Here is a 13,211-nt window from a genome sequence, read left to right as displayed (position 1 = left end):
TCCTGAAAAAAATTTTTAGAGGTATTTACTTCTGCAAGTGTTTATGCAGCTTTTGCTTTCACCTATTTGTTCCTTAAACGTGAGCTCCGCCCAGTGCCTCCGCGGTGATCTGGCGCCTCTAAGAAGGCCCCGCCTTCACGGTGACGCAGCCCTCTTCAAGCCACGCCCCTCCCCAAAAGCTCTAAATAGGCTGTGTGGCACGTCACTTTCACGCGACCTCATCTTTGTCAGTGCACAAAATGGCGCCTTACAGCCTGCTGGTGACCCGGCTGCAGGTGAGCGAGCTCAGGGCCCTCTACCTTTACGGGGGCGGGATGTCTCCTCTTGTGCCTACGGCTGTGGGCGAGGCGAGGCAGGCAGGTTCGACCTCAGGCCGACTTTCCGTCTACCTGATCTGGTTTCGGGCCCAACGCCCATGCCCGCTTCTCTGGCGCCCTAGGTCAAGGCGTCCCAGGCAATCCGTCCCCCCACAGCCCTGTCCCCGCCCCGCGAGAAGCGTGGGTTTAAGCAGCGACAGCCAGGTAGAGTGGCGGCACCTCTTTCTCCTTTCTGATGAGCACACGCTTAGCTCCCGTTGGGTGTCTTTCTGTTCTTCAAGGTGAGGACAAGGTTACTGGTGGGCGCGGTCGTTTTTGAGCACTCTAGGCTCAGTGCCTGAAGTCCTCACGTCCCGTCTTTCAGTAACAGATACGTGCTAGCCAGGCGCTTCTGCAGTCGCTAGGCCTGGAGTCTGGAGACTAAACTGGTATCCTCTATCATCTTTGTGGACCCTGGGAAACACAGCCAAGAATGCGGGGGGGAGGGTCTTCAAGGCCACTTGGATATTTTGATGGTAATAGTAATCTCACAGCTTTGTACCAGATTCCAAGACTACTTTCATTCCTCATAATGCACTTTGATTCATATAATCATTTGTCATATAGAAGGTAGGAGATTTTTTTCTCACTTCATAGGTGGTAAAACTGCTAGAACGGAGGATGGCTCTCAGTAGTGTCATCCAAGTGCTGTGGTCTGACCATTAGCTCCCCAACTCATCTCTTCTAGTGATCATGCCGGCCTGCCCTTACCCGGCAGAACTTTCTGATTTTGGGTATGATCTTTTGTGTTTGTGAGAGTGCAGAATAGAATATTTTGAGCTCACAATTAGTTGCTTTTCAAATACTAGATGGGAGGATAAGGAGACTCAACAATTTGACCTTGACACTCTTGTAGTGAGCAATCTACAAAGCTGACTGACTGCCAGGTGATTTTTTTACTCCCAACCTGACAACTCTTGGAAGTGTTATACTCAAAAGTTCAATGTCATATGTGTATTTTGTTAATAAAAATAAAGGAACCAAGTGTCTGTAGGCATTTTGTTAAACTTTGACAATGAATTTGTGAATTTTCTCTGGATCAAGTGGCACAGTTTTGATTAGAAAAAGTTATGTACTGCATTTGCAGAAAGCACTGTGTTAACTTGACATTATTTTTCACAATTTAAACCATACTTAAACCCACTGTTTAAAGTAAATTTGTCCTTTATCTGAAAAGGATAAATTTATCCATTATCTGATCTCAAACCCATGCAAAGGCAAAGGATTTGTACCTGATTATCTCTTCATGTATTTTGATTCTTTGATTAATGAGGTGGATATAATTGTTTCTTACTAACTCTGCTATCCCATGATTTAATGGAGTCAAGCCAGGCTATTTAATTAGAGAGATGATTATGAATATATTGAGCTAAGAAGAGAATAATATTACAACATTTTTTAGCTGAATAGGATCTTGGAAAGTATGAGTGCTAGACTGGTGTGGAAAAGATCTGGGATATAGTTCAACTTGTACTGTGATCCTGTGACCTTGAACAAGCTACTTCCTGTACTCCAAATATATATTAATTGATCTTCATTGAACATATGTTTATTAAGTACTTGGATTATTAGAAAGTGAATAGCAAGTAGAATGTGTTTATGACCATCATGTAGCTAGCTCAACCTCCTCTTTTACAGATGGAGAATCCAAGACCTTGAGAGCCTGGGTGACTACCAGTGGCAGAGGCAGGATTAAAATCCAGGACTCCTTATTTGTTCAGCTAAGATGAATACTGTGTATTATACCACACTGCCTCCCAATAGCCAGGCTGTCTCAAGTAATGATCAGCAAATGCTGTCCTTTAGAATTTTGTAAATTTACCTCTTTTGTGCCTAGATACATTTGAGAAATAATGGTTACTACCTCAGAGGTCATGTCTGTAGGACCCTATCCATACATTCACAATAGTTCCTTCCTGCTTCATGCACCACATACTTCCTGAGCACCTGCTGACTGCTCCAGGTACATTAGTAATTAAAGACAGTTCCTGTTCCCAAGAAGCTTCTGTATTCTTTTTTTTAATGATTTATTTCATTTTATTTATTATTATTGTTATTTTTTAATTTGACCAGAGAAAGAGAGAGAGAGAGAAATGGAAAGTGAGAAAGCACACTGCCAGGTCTGGGACCCGAACCCTGGTCAATCATGTGGGAGTCCAGCACCTTAGCCATCACACAACCTGCTGGCCCGAGCTTCTACTGTATTCTCGAGTACCTACTACAAAGAGCTTGGAGGGGGGACCGGAGATGGCGAAACGGTTATGTCAGTGGACTCCCACATAGTCGACCACAGTTTGCGTCCCAATCCAGTGGCTTGAAACTCATACCATGCATGTGTGCATGCATGTCCAAGATCCCAAGAGGAGAAGAAGGGTTAGTGGTGTGACCATCCCCTCCGCCAGGTGATTTCTTGCTTTCTGTCTTTCCTGCGAGCACACATGCCCTATAGCAAAAATCTCTTTAAAAATAAAAAAAAAGAAAGAAAGAAAGAAAGAAAGAAATAGCTAAAAGCATTTTCTTAGCCAAAATATTTTTCTTCTGCTCTTGGCTGGACCAAAGGTGAAGGTAGATAATGGCTATTACAACTACTAAGAGTAGCAACATTTATCTAATTGTATGTCAGTAATCTCGTATAACTCTGTAAGATAACGCAGACCTGTTTTATAGATGAAGAAAATAGGATTAGAGGGGAAATATAGTGTAAGAGTTTAGAGCGTGGACTCTGGCATCAGACTGCCTAGGTTTGGATCCTTTCCCTAATACTCAGGAGCTGTGACTTGGAAGTTTCTCCACTTTTGTGCGCCTGTTTTCCTTACCTGTAATAGGTGATAATAATACTACATTTTTAAAAGTTTTTTAAAATTGTATTTATTATTATTATTTTTAAATTTTGCTATAGGGCATGTTTGCTCACTAGAGAGAGATAGAAAAGGTGAGAAAACAAGCTGCCAGGTTTGGGGCTTGAACCACAGTCAGCCATGTGGAAGTCCAGCACCTTAAACACCACACTGTCTCCTGGTGCATTACATCTTTTTTTTTTTTTAAGAATTATTTTATTTTATTTATTTTTAAATTTGACTAGTGAGAAAGGGAAAGTATTGAGAACCCCCCTTGGCCCTTAGTAAGTGCTATATAATTGTCAAATAATATAAATTTGCTGAGGCCCTTAACACTAGATGTTAGTAGACATGACTTGAACCTGTACATTTGTGATTCAGAGTTTTTTTCTGGTACTATATACTGCTCCCCTTTGCCATTAAAATCAGCCATGGAGCCAGCTGTTGGCATGCTTAAGGCTGCTGGATCCCATAGGGTCAACTATGCAGTTTGAGTTTTAGACCTGCAGCTTGAGAGACTCTGGGCACTTGTGTGTGCATGCTCAAAATACTAAGAGAACAATGGGGGCATTTTAGGCTATGCGACAAAATCCAGTGGGATTGAGAAATAAGAATGTGAAGCAGGTCCAGCCAGGTGGTGTAGTCCATAGCATACTGCAGTGCTGAAAGCCACATTGCCTAGTATGGGTTCAGATCCCCAGATTAGCCTGAAAACATATCAGGTGTGCACACAAGTTCTGAACATCCTGAGAAGCTGGATCAGAATGGGGAAGGGGGAATCATGGCATGTTGAGATCCTGTCAAGGGTGCTTTCTTTGTCTAAAAATCAAATATGAGGGGCCAGCAAGTGGTGTGGTGGTTAAGGGTGCTGGACTCCCACATGGCTGACTGCGGTTCGAGTCCCGGACTTGGCAGCTTGCTTTCTCACTTTTCCATCTCTCTCTCACTCTGTCCCTCTCTTGTCAGGTTAAAAAAAAAATAAAAAGTTAAATAATTCTTTTTAAAAAATCAAACAGAGGACATGGTGGCGTAGCCATCTGCAAACCTTTGTAGAGAACATTTGCAAACAATAAGGCCTTCTGTTTTAGAAGAAACCCGAAGATTCAGCAAAATGACAGGAAATTGCTATGGAAGAAAAAACATATCACAGGAATCCAGACTCACAGGTCAGTCAATACCCAAACCATCTGAAACAGCTACTTGGCTGAAAAGGCAAGACTCAGGGAGCAGCTAAGTAAAGTTGACCAGGCTTGTTCAGAAGAACGAGTTGGCTGGACCAGCCAGAAGCATGGAGGTTAAGGCAGTTGGATCTCACATGGCTGACAACACAGTTCTTGGGTTCCCAACACAGTGACTTAAAAAACATGCTATGTGTGCATGCGTGTGCTCACGCACATGCACATTTCCAAAATCCCAAAGGGAGGGAGAAATGGAGAAGTGTTGTGGCGTGACCATTCCCCATGGGGTGCTTTTTCACCAAACAAAGCAATACAAAGGAACAAGTTGCCAGCCTTTATCTGAAGAGCCTAGACTTTGTCTAAAGATCAACATAGTTCACCAACCTCAGCCAGAGCAATACAGTAAAACAGTAAACTCTGTTACTATTACATTTGTTTATTTTTTCCATGAGTGAGAGAGACAGCACCCCCTAACTGGGTCTTGACACCATGATCCATGGCCAGCTTTAGCTATCCCTGGATCTTGGGCACATGCTTATCTGTGTACTCAGGGAGGTCTCTGGACATGGACCTGGACCTTCCAGGTAGATCAGCCTTATAGACCGTCATATTTTACCTATCTATTACAAAGAAAAATTAAGATATCAAATCAAGAGATCAACAGATGGCATAATGGTTATGTCGCTGAACTTCCATATAGTTGACTGCAGTTCGAGTCCTGGACCCAGCAGCTTGAACTCATGCCAGGGAGTGCATGTGCATGCATGTGTACCCCAAATCCCAAGAAGGTACTGGTAGAGGGGATTGCAGTGTGGACATCCTCCCTAGGGGTGATTTCTTGCTTTCTGTCTCTTTGTCTCTCCAGCGAGGACATGTGCCTTATAGCAAAAATCTTTAAAAAATGAAAACAATTTAAAAAAAGATATCAAATCAGAAGACACCAGAAGGGGCTGGCTCTGTGGCATAACAATAATGCACTGCTTGGGGTTGGCAGGTGGTATGTTGGTTAAAGCATTGGACTGCCACATGCTGACTATGGTTTGATTCTCAGACCTGCTGGCTTACTTTCTCACTGATCACATTAAATAATAATAATAAACAAAATTAAATAGTTCTTTAGGAAAAAACAAACCCAGGAATCCACTGTTAAAGAGAGTCTGGATCATGGGACCAGTAGTTAGCATAATGGCTATGTCCCTGAACTCCCATGTAGCCAATCACGGTTCGAGTCCCAGATCCGGTGGCTTAAACTCACACTGGGCGCATGCCCAAGATCCCTAGAGGAGAATGGAGGAGAAGGGATTGCGGCATGGCCATCCCCCCTGGGGAGTGATTTCTCGCTTTCTATCTCTGTCTGTCTCTTGTCTTTCTGGCAAGCGCACACGCCCTATAGCAAAAACCTCTCAAAAAAAAAAGAGAGAATCTGGATCCCACAGAGTGATCATGGTTTGAATCAGCGGCTTGATTAGCCTGAAATACACAGGGTATGCATGTGATCCAATGGGCTGGAGGAACGGAGGAAGAGGATCACTATGTGACCAGACCCTGCAGAGTGTATTCATTTGTCTCTCATCTCTTTCTTTCTTTTTTTTGGATAGGTTTTTGCTATAGGACACGTGAGCTCGCCAGAAAGAGAGAGACAGAAATCACCCCCCAGGGGGCATGGCCATGCTGCAATCCCTTCTCCATTCTCTCCTCAAGATCTTGGGCACGCACGCACACGCACCCAACTGATGTGAGTTTAAGCCACTGGGTCCAGGATTTTAAACCGCAGTCGACTACGTGGGAGTCCAGCAACATAGCCATTACACCATTTGCTGATCCCATCCTATCTTTCTCTCATGTGTACATGTGTGCTTTGTCATGAATAAAGAAAAAATTAGGAGCAGCAGGTGGTTAAGGCACTGGACTCCCACATGCTCGATTGCAGTTCCAGGCCCGGACCTAGTGGCTTGCTTTCTCATTCCACTCCACCCCCCATCTCTCTCTGGTTAGCACGGATGCCCTGTAGCAAAACTTAAATAGTAATAATAAATAAATAATTTTAAAAAGAATAAAAAAAAAAAAACACCAGAAGAATATGAATAGGTACAAGCTAAGTTTGCCCCCAGGGAACAAGAATCTGAGAGGAAAAAGCAAGAGAGAAAGAGAGAAAGTAAGTTTAAAAAGGGGCCATCCAAATTTGAGTGTATTGTCTCCTTCAAAAAATACAAACAAGAGCTGGCCTAGTGATTGAGGAAGCTAGATACCACATGACCAGCTGCATGATTTGAGTGCCAGCCCTGGTGACCTGAAAAACACTGAGTCTGTGCCTGCACGCCCCAATTCCCAGCAGGCTAGAGAAATGGAGAAGAGATTTCAGCGTGATCATGCCCTAGTGTGGGCCGCTCTTTCCTCCCTCTCCCTCTGGCAAGCACACATACTCTCTAGCAAAAAAAGAAAAAAAATTATCAAACCATTTGCAAGTAATTTAACTCTTACTGAAAATAAAGTTCAATAATATCAAAAGTGGTATAACAAAACAGCTCTGCAAAAGAATAAAATTCATTATATCTAACATCCAATAAAAATTTCAAAGCATATTATAACAATAAAATGAGGAATATACGACCAAAATCAATCAATACAAATAGACCAGAACTGACACAGATAATAGAATTAGCAGTCAATAATGTTAAAAAATAGTTGTTATAAATTCCATATGCTTCAGAAGAAAAAAATTGAACATAATAAGAAAATGGAAGAATAAAAATCATGTAAGTCAAAGTTTTAGAAACAAAATATATAATATCTGGAAAGAAAATATACTGTATAGGATTAATAGCAGATTATATATTAGAGAAGAAAATATTAGTAAACTTGGAATATAGCCAGAAAACTATTAAAAATGAAACAAAGTAAAAAAAAGACCAGAAATATTTAAAATATCATCATTGCTTCATTAATCAGTATATGACTATTCTAAATATATATGCATTTTATAAGAAAACTTCAAAATACATGAACTAAAAACTGTTAGAACTGGAAGATACTTCAGCAAAGAAAATATACAAATTGCAAAAAAGAAAATACTCATCAACCTTAGTCGAAAAAGAAATGCAAGAAAAAGGGGCTAGCAGGTGGCTTAGTGGTTTAGGTACTAGACTCCCACATGGCCTACTGTGGTTCAAGTCCCAAACCTGGCAGCTTGCTTTCTCACTTTTTTGTCTCTACTGAGCCCAGTTGCCCTATAGAAAATTTAACAATAATAAATAAATAATTAAATCTTTTAAAAGGTTATTTTAAAAAACAAGAAAAATATTAAACATTTTGTCCATAATCATTAACATATCTGCTGTTGAGCGGCTGGCAGCTGGCATGATGGTTAAAGTGTTGGACTCCAACATCACTGACTGGTTCAAGTCCCAGACCTGGCAGCTTGCTTTCTTACCCTCTAACCCTGGTCTGTCTCTGGTCAAATGAAAAAATAATAATGATGATAAGGGACCAGCAGATTAAGTAATGGTTATGTTGTTGGACTTCCACATAGTCAACCGTGGTTCAAGGCCTAGACCCAACAGCTTAAAACTCATGCCAGGTACATGTGCATGCATGCCCAAAATCCCTAGAGGAGACTGGAGGAGATGGGATTGTAATGTGGCAAGAGGTGATCTCTTGCTTTCTGTCTCTGGCTAGTGCATGTGCCCTATAACAACAACAACAACAAAATCACTTAGAAAATAATAAAAAGTAAAATAATTCTAAAAAAATCTGATGTCTATTGGGTTATTTCATATATGTAAGAGGTGCCTGCTAACAATGAACTAAATTTGTCAACATAAACTGGATGACTAAATTATACAACAGGTAGTGTGGTGGTTAAGGTGCTGAACTCCTACATGGCCACCATAGTTTGAGTACTGGACCTCGTGGCTTGCTTTGTTGCTTTCCCTGTCTCTCGTTCTATCTCTGGTCAAATTATAGAAATAACAATAATGAATAAAGTTAAATGATTCTTTTTAAAAATGTCAAAATATTTTTTAAGAATTATTTTATTTAACTTTATTTATTATTATTATTATTATTTCATTTGACCAGAGATGGACAGAGTGAGAGACAGAGAGAGAGAGAGAGAGAAGGAAAGTGAGAGAGCAAGACCCTAGGTCCAGGACTCGAACTGTGGCTTGATACAGAGAGACAGAAAGCAAGGAATCACCCACCCCCAGGGAGAATGGCCATGCTGTAATCCCTTCCTCTCCATTCTCCTCTTGGGATTTCACACATGCATGCACATGCACCTGCATGGCACTAGGTCTGGGACTTGAACCATGGTCAGCTATGTGGGATTCCAGCAACGTAAGCATGACACCATTTACTGGTCCTTGTAAGAGGAAATTTTCTATACTTATATACTCTACATAATATAATTAGTTTCTTATTTATTTGCCTCTGAAGACAGGTTGGCCTGAAGAAGTGAAAGAACCTTCCATTTGGGAGACAGACTAAAGCATGTATTTCTTGTGTACCATGAAAAATAAAATGCTTTGGGGAAAAAAAAAGACGACCAGCCTTGTAGCCTAGTGGTTAAAGGAGCCAAATCCCACAAGGCTGGCTGCTGTTCAAATCCTGTAGCTTGAAAAACACCATGGTCTGGGACCAGCAGGAGGTGTGGTGGTAGTGAAGGCGCTGGACACTCCCACAAGGCTGACCGTGGTGTGAGTCTCAGACCTGGTGGCTTGTTTTCTTACCTTCTCTCTCTTTCTCTCTGGTCAAATTAAAAATAAATGAATGAATAAATAAAGTTAAATAGATCATTTTTTTTTTTTTTTTTTTGAGAGGTTTTTGCTACAGGGTGCATGCGCTCACCAGAAAGACAGAGAGAGACAGAGAGACAGAAAGCGAGAAATCACCCCCCAGGGGGGATGACCATGCCTCAATCCCTTCTCCTCCATTCTCCTCTTGGGATCTTGGGCATGCACGCACATGTGCCCGGCATGAGTTTAAGCCACCGGGTCTGGGACTCAGTCCACAGTTGACTAAATGGGAGTCCAGTGACATAGCCATTACGCTAACTGCTGGTCCCTTAAATAGATAATTCTTAAAAATAAATAAATAAAATAACACTAGGCATGTGTGTGAGGACAAGATTTGAGCAAGAGATGGGAGTCAGGGTCATGTAGGCTCTGATAAGGAAATCGGGTTTAACTCCAAGTGTAGAGAAGATCTACTGGTGCTACTGCATGAATGAGGATGATTACTGGTGCTACTACGTGGATTAGGGACCATTGAGGGCCCAAAGAGGGGGTTGGGAGACCAGCAGGGGGCTGTTGGAGAGTGGTGAAGGTGTCAGGGTCTCGGGTTCTGGAAGTGGAGGTAATGAGGTGTACCCAGACCTGGGTGTATGGAGGCAGATGGATGAAGAATGTGAGAGAATAGGATGACCCCTCAGTTTGGGGCCCCAGCAACCGAGAGATGGTAAACTTGAATTCAGTAGTTGTGTTTGCACAACACTTACACAATTTAACCATGAGTAGGCGCTCATTTAAAAATTCTTGGTCTTTTCACCAACTTTGAAGGAATACTGTATTTCACAGGAGGAAGCTAGAGGAGATCCGTGTCTCACTGAGTTTTCCCACTTGAGAATGATCCTCATGTCTCAAGAGAGCCCTGTTCTGTCTGGTCTTATTGTGGTGCCTGGTGTGGCTCCAGGAGGCCTTGAAGTATTTGAAATGAGTATGGAGTCTTCATTGGCTCCAGCTTTCTTTGGCATGCCTGGTTTCCCAGCACCTGGCTTGGAAGGCAGTGGTGGGCTCTGGGCCTTTCAGCAGAAAGGAGGGACGGGACTGCAGGGGGTGTTCTAGCAGTCTAAAAAGCAATACCGTAGGGAGACTTCCTATGCCCGTGACTTACCGTGTGGCTTCAGGCAAGGTCTCAGCCCACTGTGGCCCTCAGGTTATACATGTGCTAAAAGAAAGGTTCTGAAGGACTATTAATTCTTTTTTTGGGGGGGGAGAGAGGTGTTTCGCTATAGGGCACGTGTGCTGGCCAGACAGACAGAGACATAGAGATAGAAAGCGAGAAATCACCCCCCAGGGGGGATGGTCACGCTGCAATCCCTTCTCCTCCATTCTCCTCTCGGGATCTTGGGCATGCACGCACACGTGCCTGGCGTGAGTTTTAAGCTACCAGGTCCGGGACGTGAACCGCAGTCGACTAGATGGGAATCCAGCGACACAGCCATTACGCTAACTGCTGGTTCCCAAGGACTATTAATTCTTGAAAAGTTCTTTAACTTCTGTTTAATGCTACACAAAGATTTGTGAATAGTTTAAGTATAGGCCCATTCTAATATTGAGAATAGGGAGACTTTTGCCTCAGACTGTCCCAGAAGCAACCTGGAGAAGCTCTTTGTTTGGAAGTCTTGAAGGACTTGGAGAATGATTTTCCTCAGGTTCATTGTGCAAAGCTTGGGCCAAAGGAAAGAGCACCAGCTTTGGAGCTGGGCCTGGAATTCTACCTTTGCTGTGTGACCTGGGACAAAATTCTTAACATTCCACAGCCTCAGTTTCCTCATCTGTACAATGGGTACAGTACCTTGAGATTCACAGGGTAGTTGTGGCAATTGTGTGTGTAAAGTACTTGGGGCAAATCTGATGCAGAATATGGGTACTTGGTGAGTGTTCATCTTTCTCCAGACCTGCAGGTGGCCTGTAACTTCCACCACCCCAGCATCTATCCTTATCTCATATATAAAGGTCAGTTCCAGAGAAGTTGTTCCTCCTGTAATATCCCTGCATAGCAGATTAATAGTTGCTCAGTAAAACTTCTGGTACTAGGGGCCAGTGGATGGATTCCCACATGGCCAACTACGGTTCAAGTCCCAGACCTGGTGGCCTGAAACTCATGCTGGGCGAATGTGCGTGCCTGCCTAAGATCCCTGGAGAAGGGATTGCTGCCTGGCCGTCTGCCCTTGGGGTAATTTCTCACTTTCTCTGCTGTTGTTTCGGTCTCTCTCTCTCCCTCCCCCTCCTCCCAGCGAGTGCACATGCCCTAAAACAGGAAAAACAAAAAACACCTTTCTGGTACTGCTCTAAGAGAAGTGGGTGTAGAGGTAGAGAGAAGTGAATCTGCTGGCTTCCCTATATTTGCTCCCTGAGGTGAAGGCAGCATTGGGAACCAGCCCTAGAACCGCATTAGCAGGGTCTGCCCTGTAGCACAGTAGTACGTGAGGAACTGGATCCCACATGACTGACTGCTGTTCAGGTCCCAGCCCTGGAAGCTTGGAAAACATGGCATGTGTGTGCGTGCCCCATATTCCAATGGGGCAGAGAAATAGAAGACAACGGATAGTGGCATGACCATGTCCCATTGGGAAGTAGGCACTCTCTCTCTCTCTCTCTGACAAGCTCACGTACCCTCTGACAATTAAAAAGGAAAAAGTTGCGTTTGTAGTCTCTTCATCATGAGATATTTATGTCTGTCCCCTTGGTGAATTTAGGCCCAGGGAGAGCTTTCACCCTGTGGAGATTGACACCATTTCCTTTTTCTTTTTTTTTTAATTTTTTTTTCATTTATTATCATTATTATTTGTTTAATTTGACCAGAGAGAGACAGAGAGAGACAGGCAAAGTAGGAAAGCAAGCCTCCAGGTTCAGGACTCAAACTGTGGTCGGCCAAGTGGGAGTCCAGCACCTCAACTACCATGCCAACTGCCAACCTTTCTGTTTTTCTCTTTTTAAAAATTATTCGATTTAACTTTATTATTTATTATTTATTTATTTATTTATTTAAGTTTGACTAGAGAGGAACAGAGCGAGAGAGGAAGGAGGTGAGGGGAGTCAGAAAGCAAGCCTCCAGATCTAGGACTCATACCACGGTTGGCTGTGTGGGAGTCCAGCACCCTTAACCGCCATACCACTGCTGGCCCGACACCATTTCTGATAGGGAGCTTTAATCCTGTGGGCATTGTGGGCACCCCAGAGATGCCAGGAGTTCCTTTAATGTACCGCCCACCCCAACTTCTCTAGCTGGGCTCCTTCACCTGTGAAGGAGGGAAGTGAGGGAGAAGTCACTGAAATAATTACCACACGGGGCAGAAGCAAGGGGCAGTGGGTGGACGTGCTGGGTGGGCTTAAACACAGATCCTTCTCCTTCCTGGAACATGGATATCGTGGTGCCATGTTTGAGATGCCACCCGCTGCCATGGCTGAAATTGGATGCCAGTCCGGGTCTGCGAAAGTGAGAACCACATGAGCACCGTGCACTGAGCCTTTGGTCTGCTGGCCAGTCACGGAATGACGGTTCGATCACAACTGCGGCCGCTTTTGTCCTCTGACAACCCTCACACATAGGTACGATTAGCCTGTTTACCCAGTGATGAAAAGGAGGCCCAGAGGGGCTAAGTAGTTCACCTGGGGTCACAGCTAGTGGAGCAGTGAGACTTTGAATGCAGCTTTGCTGGACTGAACCCAGGGCTTTTTTTTTTTTTTTTTTTTTGAGAGGTGTTTGCTATAGGGCACGTGTGCTCACCGGAAAGACAGAGAGAGACAGAGAGATAGAAAGCGAGAAATCACCCCCCGGGGGGAAAGGCCACCATCAATCCCTTCTCCTCCGTTCTCCTCTTGAGATCCTGGGCATGCATGCACATGCGCCCAGCATGAGTTTAAGCCACCAGGTCCAGGACTGGAACCACGGTCGACTATGTGGGAGTCCAGTGATGTAGCCTTTACTCTATCTGCTGGTCCCATGAACCCAGGGCTTTTTACTGCCCTGCCAAACTGTTTCCCAGAGTACTCCCTAGGGGGTAGGGAGCAGAAACGGATCTCTGTGGAGTAGGCTAGGTATAGGAGACACAGTTCAGC

The 13,211-nt window shown here is 43.6% G+C and overlaps 1 protein-coding gene across 1 annotated transcript in view; it reads left to right on the top strand.

Moving 5' to 3' along the window:
• Window positions 1-172: 172 nt before the first annotated feature.
• Window positions 173-13,211, top strand: part of ACO2 (aconitase 2) — a 54,071-nt gene continuing 41,032 nt past the window's right edge. Inside the window, exon 1 of the mRNA XM_006150732.3 lies at window positions 173-275. Coding sequence (XP_006150794.1) covers window positions 240-275 — 36 coding nt within the window. The 5' untranslated portion in view covers window positions 173-239. The remainder of the gene's footprint in view (window positions 276-13,211) is intronic.

The sequence above is a fragment of the Tupaia chinensis genome, unplaced genomic scaffold (assembly GCF_000334495.1).
Source record: "Tupaia chinensis unplaced genomic scaffold, TupChi_1.0 Scaffold000294_5, whole genome shotgun sequence".
Lineage (NCBI taxonomy): Eukaryota > Metazoa > Chordata > Mammalia > Scandentia > Tupaiidae > Tupaia > Tupaia belangeri.
Note: the sequence above shows the minus strand (reverse complement) of the source record. Positions and strands in the feature narration are given on the sequence as shown.